The following is a 19,944-nucleotide window of genomic DNA, read 5'->3' as shown; positions in this document are numbered from 1 at the left end:
GATAAGTAAATTATATGCATATGAATAATTATTTTTCAAAATATTCATTTTAGTTCAATCAACGGTTAAATTATAAATGAGTAAATTAAAATTATTTGATAAAATTGGTAACACTTAGTATTAATTAAAACAAACATTGATTATACCCTCTACAATACCACAAAATCAAAAGCAATATATGTATAATATATGCAAAATATGAATGAAATAAGTATATGAAATAAGCTGACATGAATATCAACTTTTAGAACACTCAATTATGAGTGCTCCAATTAGCAAACGTACAAACGAATGCTCAAGATGATGATAATGACGTTGGCATGAGCGAGGGTAAATAAAAACAAACCCAAATCCGGAGAATTAAACTCTGTTATTGGCATGGGTCGGGAATGCAAAGTAATTAGTGTTATCAGGTAAGCCGCAGATCCATAATTGAAGGGTTTTCGCGCTATAAAAAGACGCAAGAGCAGCGCACTCGAAGAGCATTCGTGGTTTTGAAAGACGTGCCCGGTCGTCGAGAGGCCAAAATTGAAACAACAAACACGTACGAATATATGAGTGAGTGTGCAAATGAGTGCGTGAATCGAACTCGAAGGTAAACTCTTTGACTCTGGACGGGAGTTAGCTAATCCTCGGTCGATACTGTTGATATTCTCAGCGTTTTCACTTTTCGGTCTCAACTCTCACTTTATAAACACACTCACACTCGCACTCGCACTCACACTCACTGTGACTCGCTGCACGAGTACTCATTATATTTTTGGCCAAATTGGTTAAGTGGCTCGAGTGCCGGCATTCAGTTTCTCCAACATTTGCTGACAATGCACACACAGCTATAACTCGAGCTTAAGAAATTCCAAAAACACATGTTGCACTTCACCATGAACAACAGATTGCTGAGATTATTAAGCTGCCTGCTTTTGGGTGTGTAACTAAATTTCAATTAAATATCCATTTGACACTGAACTACTTCCTGATATTTCCTTGCAGTTAGCAGCTGCTGTTGCCAGTACGAAGACGATGAATATCAGCGCACTTTCAATTCGGAAGCCACAACTCTTTCACCATCTCCGATTGCTGAACCACAACCTGCTGCCAATCGCGATATCACAATTGGACCCTGCAAGTGGGCCATTGGACGCAGTTGCCCCGATCCGGATATTAAATACTATATCTATACGCGACACAATCTGATGGATCGTCAGAGTCTGCAGATCGATGAAACTATGGAAAAATCCAATCTTACCAGCTCGTTTTTCAATCCACGACATCCCACCAAAATATTGATTCATGGCTACAACTCGGATATGTTTCTCAATCCACTGCAACGCATGCGAGATGGTGAGCTTGATTTTCAAAAAAGATCTTTGAAATAGAAATAGAAAATTCACTGTACTCAAAATTGATCTCAAATGTCAAGATAATATGAAGACTACAATGTCTATAAGCAGTTGTCGAAGGAACGATCAAGAGTTCAATCAATAAGTTCATTATAACTATACAATTTTCTTTTGATGCTCTATTATTTTAAAAACCCTATGGCAAAGAAATTGTTTTCTTTAAATAATTTTTTACCTTACAAGGTAAGATAATGTAAGAAAATAATTTCTTTGCTAAAGGGCTTAATTTCATATTTAAAATAATTTAAAGTCTTTAACAATTTTAATTGATATTAAATTCTTTAACAATTCCTTATATGCTATTCGAATATCTCTCTTCAACGAAGCAAATATTTTGTATATAAACCTGCATTTATGACTATAAACTTACAATAATTTTAATTGTTGAACAGTTCCCAGAGAAAAGTTCAGAAGATAATAAAATCAAAACAAAATGATATTTTTTTAGAATTTTGCTGCTCAAATCAAAGTATTTAGTTGTTAATCAAAATACTTCGTTTTAAATCTGGAATTACTTTAAAGAACATATCTTTTGCAATTTAAATAAATATGCATATAATATATATATACTTTTCAACTTTTTTGATCCCCTATTTTGTGAAGTGGAATGAACAAATTAATAATTATCACAATAACTCATTTTAAAGATTTCCTTATAAATTTTATAAATTTCTTAAGACATTTTTAATGGAACCCCTTTCGAATCCAATAATAATAATATTCTAACGTACCTTTAAATTTTCTTACCAGAATATTTGGCCAAAGGTGACTACAACATCTTCTACGTGGACTGGAGCGTGCTCTCGCCAGGACCTTGCTACATTAGTGCCGTGCACAACACACGCCAGGCAGGAACATGTGCGGCCCAGCTTGTGGAGCGACTGGTGGAGACGGGAAACACGGATATACATATCATTGGCTTCTCGCTGGGTGCACAAGTGCCCAACTTTCTTGCACGCACGCTGAAATCCTTTAAGCTGCCACGCATTACAGGCTTGGACCCGGCGATGCCGCTCTTCATTACAGCCGGAGCCAATGACAAACTGGATCCGAGTGATGCGGACTTTGTGGACGTGATTCACACTAATGCGATGGTGCAGGGCAAACTGGAGCGATGTGGACATGCGGATTTCTATATGAATGGAGGCATCTCACAGCCAGGCTGCACCGGCTGGATGAGTGAGTAATTGACTTATTTTTCTATATTCTCATTCTAATGCTAATTCCTCTTGTAGATTCATTTGCTTGCAGCCATCAGCGCGCCACGGCTTATTATCTGGAGTCGATACGCTCACCCAAGGGCTTCTGGGGCTGGTCATGCAGTGGCTATATCTCATATCTGCTCGGCATGTGTCCGGCCACAAATTATCTGTTGGAGGCGGGCGACAACACGCGTCCCAGCACACGGGGCATGTTCCTCATCGACACCAACGACACCTCACCCTATGCCTTGGGCAAGTGGACAGATTTGCCCACGTTGGGCGTGAAGCGTCCTCACATGCCACCGCATTCGTTGCGGCTGCCACAGCAGAACGTTGATCCACTGCTGCAGCACATCGATCAGTTTGGGAAACTCTCTGGCAACTTTAACAATCTGCCCGACGATCCCAGCCATCCGCAGAATCTTTACGAACACTGGACCAGCTATAGTCCGCCCATTCAGAAGGAGAAGGAGAACTTCAACTCGGTTGAGGAGCAGGATTCATCGTCAGAGTTCGAGGACCTCGATAATCGTAATTTGCAGTCGCCAGTCAATTGGTGGAATTATCGCCGCAATCTTACACACGGCTATATAGATAATCATATTTTTGGCATGCCGAAGGTGCATTAATCCCATTCCACTACAGACGCTAATCCTCCTTGCCCTTCCCCCATGTACATACATATGCATAATTCCAGTTTGCTCACTAACGTCAATTGGAAATATTTAGCAATAGGAATAAGCACTGCACATCTTTGTAAACCCAGTGATCACATAAATAAATGGAAAGTTCTTTAGAAACAATACTGGTTGCTCCACAAGCCATAAAAATTTGTCAAAAAACGAGATGTCATAAATAAAATATCATTACATAAAATGATTAAGCGCTTTGCTGACATCACTAGAGAGAGAGCTGTAAATCAAGTTTTTCCAGCAACATAAATATCGCCGAGCTTTCTTCTTCAAAATTCTGCTACACAATTAATTACTTAAATTCTTTTTAATATGCATAAACTTATTGTATTTTTCATTAAAACAAAATTCGCAAATACAATAGCAGTTCGTATATATAGATAAATACATATGCTTGTATACTTATATTTTGTATTATGTTTAATTGTAAATTGTAATAAATTGCCATATGATTAAAAGTGGACTTATGAAAGTTTTCGAGAACGCATCTTCTTCTTATCGGAGAAGTGAGTCTCTGTTGCATGTGAGGGACGTGTGACAAAAATTGGGAAAATAACTAATTTGGAGTGCACAAAACACGACATAATATTCGCAAATACAATTCGATGGGAAACCGAAATTCTCCATTTGCTGGAGACTTCGCTACGTGATCTGATTGCATTGCTTGGGTTTGAGCTTCACTTATGTTTAAAATTCTAAGTCGTATCTTCATTTGCCGCTGACGATGGGGTTTTAAACTCATTTGCTGCAACGCTTCAGACTGGACCGCTCTACACCTTCTTTTTGATGACACGTTTGGCTCGTGTCGCTGGTGCAGCGGGCGCTGCATCTGGTGCTGCTTCTGTTGCAGGCGGTGGTGTTGCTTCCTTAACGACGACTTCTGTTTCTGTGGCCTCTACCGCCGTCATTGTGGCGTCCTCTTCCTTTTGTTCCTCCTTAATGGTCGACGCTACGTCCGAAACCACAGTTGACACTGGCTCAGTCTCCGCCTTGACTTCCACATCCATTTCGCGGTTCTCTGTCTCACTGGTAGCCGACATGGGCGATGGTGGCGCACGCACTGCGTCCGGATCATCGTCCTCCTGCTCGTCGGCTGTGTTATTTGTGCTTCTGCTATCCTCATTCTCCTCCGTATCCTGTATGGCAAGATGATAAAGCTTCATTTCCTCGTCTGAAATGGGCACAGGTGCATTTGAGAGCGGATCGCGACCATTCAACGACTTGGGGAATGCAATCACATCGCGTATGGAGCGTGCACGGCACAAGATGGCAATTAGGCGATCTAAACCCAATGCGATGCCGCCATGTGGCGGACAACCGGACTCCAGAGCGCTCAGCAAGTGCGACAGATGATCATGCGGTATCTTGAGCACTTGCTCTAATATAAACTGTTGCATGTCGCGGTCATGTATACGCATCGACCCGCCTCCCACTTCCTGGCCATTGAGTACCAAATCGTAGGCCTCCGAACGTATTGTCTCGAGATTATCGCAACTGGTGGCAAATTTGTCCAAGTCATCTACCAGCGGCGCCGTAAATGGATGATGCACGCTCTCCAGCTGCTTGGTGACATTGTTGCGCTCAAACAGCGGGAAATCAATGACCCACAAAAAGCGGAAGTCATATGACTTTTTGGCCTTCGCATTCTCCACCAGAAACTCTTGATAGTCCAAGCGTATACGACCTAACAGATTGCGCTACAGATAAATAAATAAAATTAACCTTCAAATGACACAAAATTCATTTAAAATTCTTCACTTACCGTCTCGACTTTGGGTCCAATGCAGAGGAAAAGTAAATCGTTCTCTTCTAGGTCGAATTTCTCAATTACTTCAGTGGCCACATCGTTGCCCAGCAGCTTGGTGAGTCGCTCCTGCACATCCTTGGCGAAATTGAACTTACGCACAAACAATGTGCCCGAGAACACCTTGCTCAAACTCTCGTAGTGCTTGCGAGCGGCGCCATTCCAGAAAGCCTCGCTGGCCCGCACCACAATAGCGTAGGCACCAAAATCCTCGTATTTGCCCTTGAAATTCTCGCTCTTCTCAATGATGTCCGAGACGTTGTTCAGCAGGAAACCAAAACGCGTATCTGGCTTATCGCAACCATATTTTTCCATAGCTTCCTCGTATGTTATGCGACGGAATGGCGTCTGCAGCTTGGGCAAATGCTTTGGCCACGAGTAGCGCAACGTTTCTTCAATCAATTGCATAATATCATCACGACTGGTAAACGACAACTCCACATCCAGCTGGGTAAACTCTGGCTGGCGATCCGGTCGCGTGGCCTCGTCGCGATAGCAACGCGCCACCTGAAAGTAACGATCAATGCTACCCGCCATCAGCATCTGTTTGAATTGCTGCGGACTTTGAACCAGCGAATAAAAGTGTCCAGCCTTACGTGTAGGCACCACAAACTCCTGTGCGCCGCCAGGTGTACGACGGAACAGCGTAGGCGTCTCGACTTCCACGAAACCCAAATAGTTAATCAAATATTCGCGCATGCGCATTATGACACTGGAACGCAAACGCAAATTGTGCTGCATATCATTGAAACGCAAGTCCAGATAGCGATGTGTCAGACGCAAGCGTTCCCCAGCCTTATTGAATTTCCGTATCTCAAATGGCAGATTCTTTTTGGCTGCATTCAGTATGTCCACTTTGTCGGCTTCAATTTCCACATGTCCCGTGGTCATCTTTGGATTAATTGTGGCCGCTGGACGTGGTATTACTGTGCCCTCCACACGCACAATCGACTCAATGGGTACCGCTGTCTCAGCATATTCCTCTAGACCCTTTGTCTTGGGCATTATCAGCACTTGTGTCTGACCGTAAGCATCACGCAAAATGAAGAACTTGTTCATGCGCTGAAATTCCAGCCAGCCGCATATGACAACCTTCTCATTAATCTCATTGGACGTCAGTTCACCGCAGTTGTGTGTGCGATCTGCAAACTTATTGGTATCTGCGATTTTGAGACGTTGCTCTGACGTTAACGGCACAGCACTTGTGCTGGCCACTTCACTGGTTTCCATAGCGCTTCCGTCGCCATTATTACTACTGGTTGAAGCGGAAGCAGCAGCTGCTGCGACTTCAGCTGCCTCCTCACTCTCGAGATCATCGATCGACATCTTTTGCAGTTTCGCCTTCGCTTTAATGGGTCCTTCGTAAGCATCATCTGGATTCAAGATCTTGACACTTGTTACGCTCACTTCCACCTCGCCGGTGTCGTATTTCTGTACAAGAAGATAAAGGGAAGTTCGATCTCATCGATGACATTAACTGCTTTTGCTTTCATTTACTTACTAAATTAATGTTTGCCTTGGGCCTGCCCAGCACTTTGCCCACAATTTGTAGCACAGTTTGTTCTGGCGTGGAGAGGAATGTGTCCGTTAGCTATACAAAAATAAAGTTTATTTTAATTGTAAGTAAAGTTGTAAGTTGTGGCAAAACGTTTAAACAAAATTTATAGGTTTTAATAATTCATACAAATTCAAAATGCCAAGAAATTGGTCACGAATCCGTTTAAACAAAATTGTTGTTTGTTTCTATTTAATTTTTATGTAATTTCAAGTGGGCAGACATTGTTTTAATGCGATTCACGTCATTCAAATAATAAACAATAAACAAATAAATACCGTGACGATTTTTTAAACAACTAACAATCGCATTCAAATAATAAACAATAAACAAATAAATACCGTGACGATTTTTTAAACAACTAACTCTCGTCTAATTACAATGGTTCAACATGGTTATACGCAATTAATTTGGTAAAGTGCACTTACGGATTGATCCTCGATCATGAGCTGTGTCTGACCATAGCCATCCTTTAGCTGCAAGAACTTGTTATTCTTGGTGGTGGGTATCCAACCCACCAAGGTGACTGTTTTGCCTACATCCTCACGCCGCAGATCGTTGCATGTAATGTCGCGATTCTCAAAGTACTTCAAGATGTTCTCGTTCTCTGCAAAAAAATCATGAACAATTTATTAAATCAGTTACTACAAAACTGAAAATGGCACTGAACTTACTGGCAATCTTGTATTCGGTGCTGGTGATACCGAGGCTGCTCTGTTGCTGCACCATTGTGCTGTAGGTGCGCTTGTCGCCGGCTCGCTTTGTGCCACTTGCCGGGAAATGTATGCTGAGTATATCCTGGACTTCCACTTCAATTTCACCAGTGGGCATGGTTTGATTGCAAGAATTCTGTGGCCGTTGCATCACCTGACCCACTATAGTCAACGTTGTGTTTTCTGGCATATTGTTCATGCGCCGTGCCACTCTTGGATGCTTGTCCTCCAGCACTACCAGTTGACAAGCGCCCCCATTGCGATCGCGCAGCTCGGCAAAGCGATTGACTCGCTTCTTGATCAAACGTCCCGACAGCTCAACGAACATACCACAGTGATGATTCCGCAGTTCGCCGCAACTGCGACGCATCGGCTGTGGTGGCTGCGAGTTCATGCTGAAATTACTGGCCATGGCGTTCATCAAATGCATTAGATCGTTGCCAGAGATGTTGGGACCCACTAAAAATACAAACAAAAATTCAAAATCCATTGCAAACAGTTTACATAATTAGCCAACTGGGGCGCTAAGTGTCGTTTTAATTGATTTCGATATCGATAACGCACGCACCAATAGCTGATGTAATTGATTGTATGCACTTACTGTTGAAAGGATTTGGACCAGGGCCGAAGTTATCATTGTAGCCTCCACCGCCGCCGCCACCCCTATAGTTATCAAAATCGTTGTAGCCGCCGCCATAGCCTCCACCTCCTCCTCCGCCACCGTAACGACCACCACCTCCGCCGCCACCACGATACCGACCACTCATGATCTGTTGTAGGTGAAAATTTAAATTTGCAGTATGACAAAATCAAAGAGCACGCACTTACGTGACTACAAGCGGCTGCTACTGCTGCTGTTGGGGTGCTGGTGGTTAGCGGGTCGCTTCTATTGCTATTGCTGCCGGGACTGCTGGTACTAAGAACAGGCTGCGGCTGCGTTGATTTTGTGCCACTAAAAACCACCGCTTGTTTGCCGATTTGCTGTAGTCGCTGCTGCTGGCTACGCCAAATGCTTCTGGAAATTAATAACATTTTTTTTTTTGGTTTTATTTTCTATCACACACAGTTTCTGCGCCTCTTACAGAGACCGAATAAACTTTTTTCACATAGCACGAGCTTCTACACATACATACATATGAACGCACACGATAACGTAACCGTGTACGTGTGATTGTGTGTACCGTGTGAATGTGTTTGTGGTGCCGGGCGTCGCGAAAACGCCGACGACTTATTGACCAATAATTTACAATTGATAAACACTCTTACCGCAATAATGTGACGGTTTTCGTTGACCCAATTTTGCTATAACTTTAAAACAATGTACACATACGAAAAGCACAGTATCTATTTTCAATAACTTTTAAAACCCTGGAAGTTTGTGAAAAAACCCGAAAATGTTTTGGCTACAACAATCTAGGGGTGAAGAAACATCGATGGCTCTACTGGTGTATCGATACTTTTAAACCATTATAAATATCGATTCTTATAACGCATTCATCGATGTCTTTGCGCTGAAGTAATGCGAATTTATTATAATTATTGTTTTTTAAATAAATTAAAAATCTGCGCAAACTTTTTTTGTTTTAAATAAAATAAACCATTTACAGTCTAACATTAATTGATTACAATGTTTGCTCACTCTTCATTTTTCTGCTGTTAACAGTCAACTATCGTTTTATTTTAAAATATATCAAGGCGGTAGTGTGACCATCAATTTTCAAATCTCAGACATCAAAGCGCGCGCCATATGTAATAGAAACAACTCAATATCCATTTTCTTTATTTACATGAGCTTAAAATCATTAACAAAATGCATTAAATAACAATCAAATTGCTGTTACTCAGTACTATATGCATGTTCAAGACTACAAAAATTGATTTGTATGTGTGGCATTCAAGTTTTCTCAACTTGCAAATTTGGCTTATAAATTAAAAAAAGTACAGACCAGATTGTGTGTGTGATGAATATCCCTCAAAAGTCTATATATAAACTATTGCTGATAATCAGTGCCATTGAGCGCAGTCTGGAAGTGTGTAATCACATAATCATGATAGTATGCCATAATGCACAACGGTTGGCCCAAAATAATCGATGCCCAAACAATAATATTTCCCATACGTGGACCCAATCGACGTTCCACATATTTGGATATGGCCGATAGTGGTATCTGGCCCATCATGCCCAGGAAAGCCCAAATTTTGTACGTTTGCAGTGGAACTGATACCTAAATATACCAATAAATCATGAATAAAAATTCTAGTTCAGTTGATAAGCCAACCTACCAAATATTCATGGAAAAATGCGCTGAACAGAAAGACGATTGTGGATGCCTGGCGAGAGGAGTAACCCATTTGGACAACGGGAATGTAAAGATGACGCACACACCAACGATGCACAGGCATATTCCAAGTACGCCAAAAAGTGTCAATATTGTTGGCATTCCACCAATCACAGTAGAAGTTGCGATCGGCAAAGTTCAGCACTTCGCCCAGAGCATTTAAAAACGAATGGAAGAGCAGATAGAAAAAGCACAGCCAGGTCAAGTGATTGGGCAGCTAAAAAGACGAGATAAAATGTGAAAATTAATAAATATAACATTACAAATAAATAACAATTCAGCTTACAGCAAGTTTAAGTAGACGTTCGGTGGCCAAGCCAATGTCCATGTTGGAGAACGGAACCAAAGAGTTGCGCACCGAGGGAATAATCCATTGTTGGAACACTGCCATCACCACATTGACGCCAATGAGCACCTCCAGCAGACGTTTCAAGAGGAAATGCTTTCGAACACGAGATGTTCGTGGGAAATTGAGTTCATAGCATAGAGTGGGAGCACAAAGGAAGTACATAATATCTTTATAAGTCAAGTTTTCGGGATATTGCACCAATTTGGTAACGTCTTCATCCTCCTCGCCTTCATTCATTTTTCTTTTTTCTACAAATGATTTTTATTGTTAACTAAGATTGGATTTTATTGATTAAATTATGAACTTACTGAGTTCAGCTAATGTGATGCTTGGTCGGCGTTCACGTGGCTGCCTTTGATAATAGGTCTGACGACACCACATATTGGTCTGCACATAACTCCACAACTTTAGGAACAACACGGAATAGAAAAAACACACTGTGGTCGCTCCCACTGCAAAGCATTAAATAATTAATAACCAATTAGATATCAATAATTTTTTTAGCATACTCACTTATGCTAAATGCTGATCCCTTCAAATGTATAATCACCACAGGCAAGCAAACCGACACAACAACGTTTGAGATTTGTATAACCATGCCAAGACCTTCAGAAATTATTTCCTGTAACAAAATAATAATTGAAATAGTTATCTTTCAATAAAGTCCATTTATCAATAACATTTTACAAGAAAATCCCGCTTTAAAATTTAACGGAATCGATGTCTGGGTTTATTTTAAAAACACTGAAACCATGCTCTTTGGAAATATACTAATATACCATATGATATGTGACCAGACGATATTTAGCAGTGTGATGTATTTTGGTATTAACTCGGTGTTAACAGCTTGTGGTCACATTCGTCATTTTACTGTTTCGCACGACGGATGACGCCGCTGCTTGCTTGTTGGTGATAATTTCATTGTGTGCAGAATTTATTTCGTTATATGTTGTAAAAAATATAGTAGTTAAAAAAGAAACAAATTAGAGGCGCAAGTAAAACAAAAGTGATATAATTATTTAATAGAACACACAGAAATCACAACAGCAACAACAATAATAAAGATGGAAGTCACCGACGCCAATTTGCAATTGCTTGCCGGTTATTTGCAACAGACGCTCAGCGCGGATCCCAATGTCCGCAGGCCCTGTGAGTATGAGAGAGAGCATGCGTGCGTGTGTGCGCATACGTATTTGTGTGTGAGTGTGTATTGGAATGCGATATAGAGAGCGAAAGGGATCGAGTGAGGTTTCGTTTTGTGTGCACGCGCGCGGGAAAATGGCCAGGAAGCTGCATTACCGCTGTACGAAATCCCAATTGTAATTGATATGTGACAACACAGCTGCTTTGCAGCAAAATCGCAGCACGGTTATACATTTTCTTTTTAATCTTATATTTTGTGACAAGGGTAATTAATGGCATTTTTAGCAATGTAGGGTAAGTAGGGAATTCTTTCGCATCTCTGGCTCGCATTTGTTTTTTGCATTTCCCTTGTGATTAACGAACAAACTTTTTGAGCTGTTCCCTGCAATTGGCTTCCAATTAACCATGTGCAAAAGTAAACAAAATTTTTATTCACTTACAGCGGAAAAGTTGCTGGAGTCAACGGAACGCCAGCAGAACTATCCAGTGCTCTTGCTTAATCTCATTGATAAGGGCGACATGGACATGACTATTCGCGTGGCGGGCGCCATTGCATTCAAGAACTATGTGAAACGCAATTGGGCCGCACACGAGGACAGCGATGAACCCGATCGTATACACGAAAGCAATCGCAACACGATTAAAACCCTAATTGTCACATTGATGTTGCATTCGCCTACCGCATTGCAGAAGCAGCTAAGCGATGCAGTGAGCATAATTGGACGCCATGATTTCCCTAAGAAATGGCCACAATTGATCGATGAAATGGTGGAAAAATTCGCATCGGGTGATTTCAATGTGATCAATGGAATTTTGCAAACAGCGCATTCGCTCTTCAAACGCTACCGCTATGAATTTAAATCGCAAGCGCTCTGGGAGGAAATCAAATTTGTACTCGATCGCATGGCAAAGCCATTGACGGATCTATTGCAGGCTACCATGCAGCTACGTACAATGCACGAGGGCAATCCAGAGGCCCTAAAAGTCATTTATAGCTCATTGGTGTTGGTCAACAAGGTGTTTTTCTCGCTCAACTCGCAGGATTTGCCTGAATTCTTTGAGGACAATATGAGCATCTGGATGGGCGCCTTCCTGCAGCAATTGGCTGTGGATGTGGCCAGTTTGCGCACCGATGACGACGAGGATGCCGGTGTGCTGGAGCATTTGCGCTCTCAGGTCTGTGAGAACATTTGTCTCTATGCCCGTAAATACGACGAGGAGTTTAAGCCGTACATGGAGCAGTTTGTCACTGCAGTGTGGGAGCTACTGGTGAAGACCAGTCTGCACACAAAATATGATGCGGTATGTGCAATATAAAATAAGTTCTTAAAGCACCTTACTCAATCTTCTATGCCCTTTAGCTCGTCTCGAATGCTTTACAATTCCTTACGGTTATTGCTGAGCGACAGCATTATCATGGGATCTTTGAGAATCCCGAGATCTTGGCTCGAATTTGTGAAAAGGTTGTCATACCAAATCTGGACATTAGACCCTCCGACGAAGAGCTCTTCGAGGATAGTCCTGATGAGTATATTCGCCGTGATATCGAGGGGTCTGACATTGATACACGTCGTCGTGCGGCCTGTGATTTGGTCAAAACATTGTCCGTGAACTTTGAGCAAAAAATCTTTGGCATTTTCGGTCAATATATGGAAATTTTGCTGGGCAAATACAAAGAAAATCCCGTGGCCAATTGGCGGTCCAAGGATACAGCTATTTATTTGGTCACATCGTGGGCTTCACGTGGCGGCACACAAAAGCATGGTATCACCCAAAGCTCAGAGCTGGTGCCGCTGCCGCAATTCTGTGCCGAGCACATTGTGCCCGAGTTGGAGAGACCTAACAGTGAGTATATATGGTCATTCGTTTGTTTTCCCATACTAATTTAACTTTATGGACAGTTAACGAGCTTCCCGTGCTGAAGGCAGCAGCTATCAAATACGTGATGGTCTTCCGCAGTCTGCTTGGGCCACAAACTTTGGCTGGCTGCTTGCCACAGTTGATACGCCATCTGCCCGCCGAGAGCATTGTCGTGCACAGCTATGCGGCCTGCTCGCTGGAGAAGATCCTAACCATGCGTGATGCGAGCAACGCGCTTTTGTTTGGACCACAAGTTCTAGCACCACATTCGAATCAATTGGTCAGCGGATTGTTTGCCACGCTCTCTTTGAGTGGATCTGCTGAGAACGAATATGTGATGAAGGGTAAGTACAAGTTAGGACTTCTAAGAAACTTGAACTAACTTAATATTGTAACTTGCAGCCATTATGCGTAGCTTCCATGTGCTGCAGGCGGCTGCCATGCCTTTCATGGGAGTGGCATTGCCACGGCTCACCGAGATTTTAACGTTTGTGTCCAAGAATCCGTCGCGACCGCTTTTTAATCACTACCTCTTCGAGACGCTGGCGTTGTCTATCAAGTAAGTAGTCCCAAATTACACACAATTTCAAATGTACTTAATCTTCTCTTCTTGATTTTCAAGAATTGTCTGCCAAGCAGATGCTTCAGCGGTCAGCTCGTTTGAGGAGGCACTTTTCCCCGTTTTCCAGGGCATTTTGCAACAGGACATTACCGAATTTATGCCCTATGTATTCCAAATGTTGTCAGTGCTCCTCGAAGTACGCGAAGCCAGCGGTGCCATACCAGAGCCTTATTGGGCGCTATTTCCCTGTCTACTGGCGCCGCCACTTTGGGATCGCAGGGGCAATGTGACGCCCTTGATTCGTCTGCTGTCGATATTCATCAAACAGGGCTCCGCACAAATACAAGCGCTGGGCAAACTAGTGAGTTATGAGATGCTAACCATAGAATTTCATTTACTAAACTTTTCTTCGTTTTTAGAATGGCATTTTGGGAATCTTCCAGAAGATGATTGCATCGAAAGCCAACGATCATGAGGGCTTCTATTTGCTGCAGAATCTGCTGTTCTATTACAATGCCGCCGAGCTACAGTCGAGCATGCGTCAAATCTTTGGACTGCTCTTCCAGCGATTGTCGCTTTCAAAGACTGCAAAATATTTGAACGGCATCATTGTATTCTTCTGCTTCTATGTGGTCAAGATTGGCGGAAGCCCGTTGCTGCAGCTAATCGATGAGATACAGCCGGGCATGTTTGGCATGCTGTTGGAGCGTGTATTTATCACGGACATGGCTAAAGTTAGCAAAGACTTGGAACGAAAAATGGTCGCTGTGGGTGTCAGCAAACTGCTCACCGAATGTCCCGAATTATTGACGGGTCAATATGCCGCCTATTGGCCACGTTTGCTGCAGGCCTTAATCGAGATGTTTGAACGCCCGCCCGAGAAGTTACCCTATTTGGATGGCGATGCTGCAGGCCCAGGAGGCGACGCAGTTGCGGGTGCTGGTGTGGATGCCGAACCCGGTTATCAGGCAGCTTTCTCACAGCTCAATTTTGCACAACCCAAACAGGTGGATCATCTGGCCGAAGTGAATGATGCACGGCAATATTTGGCCAGCTCTTTGGGCAATCTATCGCAGCGGTCGCCTTTGGCCAATTTGCTGGCGCCGCTCACCGCGGAGAGCAAGCAAGTTTTACAAAAATATTGCGATCAAGCTGGCGTGCGCATTGCTTAAGTGATTTAATACGCGTTCGGATGTCATACACCTCGCACACTCATAAACACACACATTAATTAATTTGTTTAAAACTATGTCACGATTGTAATCAATATAATATATATACATGTTATGTTACGGAGATCCACTCCATATCCATATCCACTGCTGCAAGTTGAATTCGGATTTAAGGATTGCCATGAGTCAGCTGTCTACAAAACGGTTTTTCTTTAAAAAAAAAATCTAAATTCTAAATTTGGAAAACTACATTTTGTTGGCAGCGGAGTCTCTGAATCAAAAACTATTACTGTATAATATGATGCGCAAACTAATTCAGGCAGTTGGACGGCGAGTACATCAACTAGGCGGTCGCAATTCGCAGAGTAAGTTTAAGGTCTCTTTTGATTGTAGCGCTATTTATTTTAAAAAGAGTACTTACCAAGGCAAGTCCTTTCTCGACAGCCAGGCACAACGATATGTGCACCATAGAGTCTGAAATGGACAAATATTTTTAATTTTAAAATTAAATTAAGTCTTAAGCTTAACTTACAAATGATGAGCAGCAAAGCATTGTGTCCTTCACCCTCGTTACGTCCGCTCAAAAAGAAATACCAGTCAATGGGATTGACGCGTATGCCATATCTTAAAATTGATTACACTATAAGAAAAGTTCTCTAAATTTAGGCAGATTATACACTTACTTGAGGAAATTTTCTAGACCCAAGCGCAGGCCACCAATGCAAAGCAGCAAAAAGCCCCAGTTGACGAGACCCGTAAAGTTCGTAAAACCCGAGCTCCAGGAGAATAATGAATCGCGGGGACGATGTATGCTAGAAATTAAAATAGTAGTAAAGTAATCAACTTTCAAGCTGGCATTCGTTTTTTGAAAATATACTAAAAAATCGAATTTTGTTTTTCACATTTTTAAATAGTTTGTCCTTTTAAATTCGCTATTAGGTTTATGATTCGATCATGAATAAATATATATTTATATTATTTATAAGCACATGTGCAGGAATTAAGATTGCGGTATTCATAATTAATTCCACAAAATTATATATATTCGTGACTAATCTTTGGGTATACAACCTCTTTAAATAGTATATTGATTAACTCCCAAGTTAATTTTCCGATAGTAAGCAAATGAAAACAAAATCATTTATACAATATCCTACGCCAATTATACTTCTGGCTAAACTTTGAGTACAAAACCTCTTTAAAATAGCATCACGAATAAACAATGAAAAGTTCTGGAATCTTGAATCTTTATAATATATTAAAAGATTTATTTATATTACTCACTAAAAATAGATATAATAGGTTAGAAATTCTTTGCTTACGATCTGTCGGGCTGTGCCTTGCGCTGTTTGGCCTCCTTGTTGGAGATCTCCTCGGCACGTGTGACACTCTGAGTGCGTCGATAGCGCAGTTTCTTCTCACTGGTGCCATTTCCGTTCTCATCCTTATTGAGCACCTTGCGATACTGCTGCAGGTCAATGGGATTGCCGTGTTGATCGAAAAGGTTCTGCGTTGATTTTCGGTTTCTTAGATTGGTCAAATTGTGTTCGGTTGCCGAGGCAGAGCGACGAAGTCGCTTCATTAATCCTCCGGCGACGCCATTCTTAGATTGCGACTGTTTGTTGTTGTTGTTGGCTGGTGGCTGTTCCTTGGGGTCTTTGGTTGTTGTCATGGTTCAGTTCAAGTTGAGTTGCTGGCCCGGCTGCTTGTTAAGGCAAAAACATTGATTAGATTGCAATTCCAACTGAAGTGTTGCCTACATTTTTAAATACCAACAGGCCGGAAATCTTATCGCAATTTTATTTTTTTAAATTGCTTCTTTCGACACTAAAAATGCAGTACATTCTATTTGATAAGCGAAACATTTGCGAACATTCTTCAATAAAAATTATCAATGAGGTGCCGCTTAACTAATCCGCCAGATCGATGCGATCGTCGTATCAATGCAAAACGATCGCAAAACTTGTCTAGAATTAACTTGAACTTCATTATAATAACCACAGCTGTTACACAATAACTTTGCAAGTCAAAGTTCATTTGTGTACGTGAGAGTCGCTTGAGGTAACCCGATATTGTATTTAAATAGCACACACAGCACACAGAGAAACGATCATCTGATCGCGTTGCGATCACAAAATTACAGTAGTACACAGGTAGCTTGAACTGTGATAAGCTGTTTGCTAAAAGTTGATCGCAGGCGATCAGGCAACGATTATATGTTACTCTGTGCTAGCAGTTTGACACTCAAACTCAAGGTGATCACTATTTGAATTACAAATGAGCCATATTTATTGGCTAATAGAGCAATCAGTTTGCTATTCTTACACAGGCAACGATCGCGATCTAATGACATTAGCTTACAAACAGAAAGTGCTCAAACATTAGATTATTGTTAATCAAATTTTAAATACATTTTAATAAACGTGTAAGCTTATTTAATTTATATTTCCAGTGTTCTAGTCATAAGAATTTAATGGAACACTTCATACTCATATATTATATATTTTTTAGATCTAATTGAGGCATAATTTGTTTAGAAATAATTGAAGTACAATGAGTCGGAACAATGAAGCGTTTCTTGGTCGAGCTTTAATACGATTTTAAACGTATTTCAAGCTCATTAAATTTTTTTTAACTTCTTTAGTTGGTTTTAAATATTCTCAGAATTTGTGAACAGAACTTTGTTGTGAATGACTCTATGCCAGGTGGTTTCTAAAGATTAATCAAATGCAATGTGTGCCACTTAACGAAATGCTCACTTAATTGACTCGACTTGACACTCGCCTCCATCTACACACATACATACATCTGTATATTATATGCTTTATGTACTTCGTTGAAATATTTTAGTTTGTACGCTACGTAACTTGTTTATTGTTTATGGCAAATACTAACTCAACAAGCTTTGATTAGACTTGTGTTTTATTTAAAACAATTACTGAAATTATTTCTGGATTAAAAATAGTGTGAGATCAACATTGAATCACAGTGCGGCTTTTAGGGGTTATCGCAATTAATAAAATGCTTAAGCAACAGCGTTCTACGTCATTTATAGGAACCATTAAACAAAAAAAAATTGATGTATAAATGATATTTCACTTTTACGATGCGTAAATACGCTGATAAGGATCTGTGATAAATATCACAGCTTATCGAGTTTTGTATTTCGTACTGATAAAGTCCAAAAATGTGCCGAAAAACTCACAGTGTACTTTAAAATAAGTCGTGCATTGAACTGACTTGCACATAGCACAAATAAATATGTATGCACATGGTGACTTTGGAATGAGGACTTCATGGCTTCTTTCATGCGTATACAGTGTATGCGTAATGAGTCAAGTCATCGTGACGCGTCATTATGATGAGTTCTGAGCAACAGATTAACAATTTGATGTGTAATTATTAAACCCTGAACCGCAGACTGCAACTGTATCTATATACATGCACATGCATGTCGACGAAGCAGGAAGAAGAAAGCGAGCATGCGGTTTTGTTGTATTGAACTTTTCAGTTACTTGCAAGGGCATTGACATTCTGCTATCGATATCTTGATATCGGTGATCTTTTAATAAAAAGGGGCACTGGAAGTGCGCGCATTGCGCTTACGTAATTTGTTGAATACACTTTTTAGTTTTATGCAATTAATGGCTGCATGCACATGGTCAACTAATTACACCGGCAAACCGGTCGAATATCTTATATCGGCAGCCAGAACTGCGTTGTAGGTAAAGTAGGTCAGTAATGCAATGTCAGAGATGATGCGTCGACGATTGGCCGGCAATTTTATCAGTACAAATTTCCAAGTAGACGTAGACATGTATTTAGTACATTTCCAACTAGAAGCACGTAGTACACTTCCAATCAGCCAGCCAGACATGTCTGTGTTGGACAGAGAGATTACAATGTAAGCGGATGTTATATACAAATGGTCACACTAAACAACGAAAAATACATTTTTGCCGGCTTATCAGCATATTAGTACTGTGCGTTGCTGTCTAGCATCGAAATGTGTGTTATCAGCGTACGGTCTGACATTTGCCCGATAAACTCTATGCATCATTACGTCTGCTTTCTAATTGGAATTTCGATTTTACCAATTGGCAAAGCCTATGAAAAAGACACATTTGTCCCGCGTTCGCTCTCTCTCTCTCCCACTATTTTAGCTGGCTCTCTGTTTGTGTTTTTGCGGATCGCTGAACCTGTTTTGTGCTTTAGAAGTTTGTTTGGTTTCTTGTTGTTGTTGCTGTTGCTTGACGAGACGCCACTACCGAAAAAAAAATCTGCTGTGTATTTCAAATATGTACATATTTTATTTAGCAGACAAATCAAGGTTACGCATATACACACGCATCAGTCACTGACTGATCAGTCAGTATTTCCACCACATTTTAGTCACACTATCAAAGTCCAAAATGTGCGGGTGAGTTGCATGCTACTCATTTGTTTTTATCACTATTATCTATTAGACAGTGTTTGAGTCATAAAAAACGGGCAAAAGCTACACGTGTTTTTGAGTTGTTTTTGTTGCAGCCGCAAATATGTTTTAATGGCAAGCAAACATGAGAAAGAAGCAGATAGAAAACTGCAACATTTTACACTTGAATGCGCTTTGAATGACCACTCTCTTTCTCTCGCTCTCACATTTGTCTCTCTTATGTGCAAACAAAAGCGAAACCGAATGAAGTAGATAACAAAATACGAACAAACACCAATATTTTTTTTAGCGGTTGGTAAACAACAACAAATCGAACATTTCACATTATTTGCTTAAATTGCTTCATCTATTGAATTAAGTTGTAGTACAATTTTATTGGAATTTGGACTTTTAGTTAATTTACACACTTGATTTAATTTAATGTTTTATTTTTTTGTCACCCACGACGACGCACATGAAGCTTCTTCTGCTCGCTTTGTTTTTTGTGTTTTACCGTTCGCTTCGACGACAAATTCTCAACTGTTGCTGCTGCTGGGAAAATCGAAACAGAAATAAACAAAAACGCGAGAAATTGCAGAGTGCTGCTCAGTAGCAGCACGTTAATAATCCAATCAGTGGGGGAGCGAAAGAGAGCGCGCGCTCACACACAAATATCCAGTTTGATAGCGGCAGCAAAGAGAGCGAGAAGCTCGCTTGCGATCGTTATGTGGTTTGTGTC

General features: G+C 41.0%; 5 protein-coding genes across 11 annotated transcripts in view; 3 read left to right on the top strand and 2 right to left on the bottom strand.

The window, feature by feature from the left end:
* The first annotated feature begins 739 nt into the window (after nt 1-739).
* Nucleotides 740-3,651, top strand: LOC132789822 (phospholipase A1 member A). The gene is made up of 4 exons (XM_060798108.1): nt 740-924; nt 991-1,341; nt 2,151-2,579; nt 2,636-3,651. Exons 1-4 carry the CDS (start codon nt 867-869, stop codon nt 3,229-3,231), a joined length of 1,434 nt encoding a protein of 477 aa, XP_060654091.1. The 5' UTR covers nt 740-866; the 3' UTR covers nt 3,232-3,651.
* LOC132789804 (aspartate--tRNA ligase, mitochondrial) lies at nt 3,640-8,791 on the bottom strand. Of its 3 annotated transcripts, none has more exons than XM_060798087.1 (8): nt 8,633-8,791; nt 8,195-8,381; nt 7,968-8,136; nt 7,328-7,825; nt 7,082-7,260; nt 6,600-6,689; nt 5,057-6,529; nt 3,640-4,991 (listed from the first exon to the last, which is right to left on the bottom strand). In XM_060798087.1, the coding sequence occupies exons 3-8, from the start codon at nt 8,131-8,133 to the stop codon at nt 4,065-4,067; spliced, it is 3,333 nt and encodes a 1,110-aa protein (XP_060654070.1). In that variant the 5' UTR covers nt 8,134-8,136; nt 8,195-8,381; nt 8,633-8,791; the 3' UTR covers nt 3,640-4,064. The 3 variants fall into 3 exon arrangements, with proteins under 3 accessions (XP_060654070.1, XP_060654079.1, XP_060654062.1); XM_060798096.1 differs by having other exon boundaries at nt 8,195-8,378; nt 8,633-8,783; XM_060798079.1 differs by lacking the exon at nt 8,633-8,791 and having other exon boundaries at nt 8,195-8,413.
* Nucleotides 8,792-9,114: 323 nt separating this feature from the next.
* Nucleotides 9,115-19,780, bottom strand: LOC132798884 (diacylglycerol O-acyltransferase 1). Of its 4 annotated transcripts, none has more exons than XM_060810888.1 (10): nt 19,681-19,780; nt 16,114-16,493; nt 15,475-15,603; nt 15,324-15,415; nt 15,213-15,265; nt 10,568-10,676; nt 10,363-10,506; nt 9,992-10,302; nt 9,650-9,922; nt 9,115-9,591 (listed from the first exon to the last, which is right to left on the bottom strand). In XM_060810888.1, exons 2-10 carry the CDS (start codon nt 16,461-16,463, stop codon nt 9,358-9,360), a joined length of 1,695 nt encoding a protein of 564 aa, XP_060666871.1. In that variant the 5' UTR covers nt 16,464-16,493; nt 19,681-19,780; the 3' UTR covers nt 9,115-9,357. The 4 variants fall into 4 exon arrangements, with proteins under 4 accessions (XP_060666871.1, XP_060666870.1, XP_060666872.1 ...); XM_060810887.1 differs by having other exon boundaries at nt 19,634-19,755; XM_060810889.1 differs by having other exon boundaries at nt 16,114-16,496; nt 19,634-19,750.
* Nucleotides 10,909-14,906, top strand: LOC132798882 (exportin-2). Its single transcript, XM_060810885.1, has 7 exons — nt 10,909-11,203; nt 11,640-12,499; nt 12,559-13,042; nt 13,099-13,401; nt 13,460-13,616; nt 13,680-13,980; nt 14,039-14,906. Exons 1-7 carry the CDS (start codon nt 11,119-11,121, stop codon nt 14,789-14,791), a joined length of 2,943 nt encoding a protein of 980 aa, XP_060666868.1. The 5' UTR covers nt 10,909-11,118; the 3' UTR covers nt 14,792-14,906.
* Nucleotides 15,016-19,944, top strand: part of LOC132798887 (trans-1,2-dihydrobenzene-1,2-diol dehydrogenase) — a 23,078-nt gene continuing 18,149 nt past the window's right edge. For both annotated transcript variants that reach the window (XM_060810893.1, XM_060810894.1), the window contains exon 1: nt 15,016-15,156. In XM_060810893.1, the coding sequence (XP_060666876.1) occupies nt 15,090-15,156 (67 nt within the window). In that variant the 5' untranslated portion in view covers nt 15,016-15,089. The remainder of the gene's footprint in view (nt 15,157-19,944) is intronic.

The sequence above is a fragment of the Drosophila nasuta genome, chromosome 2L (assembly GCF_023558535.2).
Source record: "Drosophila nasuta strain 15112-1781.00 chromosome 2L, ASM2355853v1, whole genome shotgun sequence".
NCBI classification, from domain to species: domain Eukaryota; kingdom Metazoa; phylum Arthropoda; class Insecta; order Diptera; family Drosophilidae; genus Drosophila; species Drosophila nasuta.
The sequence above is the reverse complement of the archived record's forward strand: the minus strand, read 5'-3'. Positions and strand labels throughout refer to the sequence as shown.

What these genes read in the sequence shown, in the direction of transcription:
- LOC132789822 (XM_060798108.1), top strand. Translation starts at nt 867, where the DNA reads ATGTTGCACTTCACCATGAACAACAGATTGCTGAGATTATTAAGCTGC. An exon ending in ATTAAGCTGCCTGCTTTTGG is followed by an intron (nt 925 to 990) that starts GTGTGTAACTAA and finishes ATTTCCTTGCAG; the next exon opens with TTAGCAGCTGCTGTTGCCAG. An exon ending in ACTGCAACGCATGCGAGATG is followed by an intron (nt 1,342 to 2,150) that starts GTGAGCTTGATT and finishes TTTTCTTACCAG; the next exon opens with AATATTTGGCCAAAGGTGAC.
- LOC132789804 (XM_060798079.1), bottom strand. Translation starts at nt 8,398, where the DNA reads ATGTTATTAATTTCCAGAAGCATTTGGCGTAGCCAGCAGCAGCGACTA. An exon ending in TAGCAGCCGCTTGTAGTCAC is followed by an intron (nt 8,137 to 8,194) that starts GTAAGTGCGTGC and finishes CACCTACAACAG; the next exon opens with ATCATGAGTGGTCGGTATCG. An exon ending in TTGGACCCAAAGTCGAGACG is followed by an intron (nt 4,992 to 5,056) that starts GTAAGTGAAGAA and finishes ATTTATCTGTAG; the next exon opens with CGCAATCTGTTAGGTCGTAT.
- LOC132798882 (XM_060810885.1), top strand. Translation starts at nt 11,119, where the DNA reads ATGGAAGTCACCGACGCCAATTTGCAATTGCTTGCCGGTTATTTGCAA. An exon ending in TCCCAATGTCCGCAGGCCCT is followed by an intron (nt 11,204 to 11,639) that starts GTGAGTATGAGA and finishes ATTCACTTACAG; the next exon opens with CGGAAAAGTTGCTGGAGTCA. An exon ending in TGCACACAAAATATGATGCG is followed by an intron (nt 12,500 to 12,558) that starts GTATGTGCAATA and finishes TATGCCCTTTAG; the next exon opens with CTCGTCTCGAATGCTTTACA.
- LOC132798884 (XM_060810888.1), bottom strand. Translation starts at nt 16,463, where the DNA reads ATGACAACAACCAAAGACCCCAAGGAACAGCCACCAGCCAACAACAAC. An exon ending in TGCTTTGCTGCTCATCATTT is followed by an intron (nt 15,266 to 15,323) that starts GTAAGTTAAGCT and finishes TGTCCATTTCAG; the next exon opens with ACTCTATGGTGCACATATCG. An exon ending in CATTTTTCCATGAATATTTG is followed by an intron (nt 9,592 to 9,649) that starts GTAGGTTGGCTT and finishes TGGTATATTTAG; the next exon opens with GTATCAGTTCCACTGCAAAC.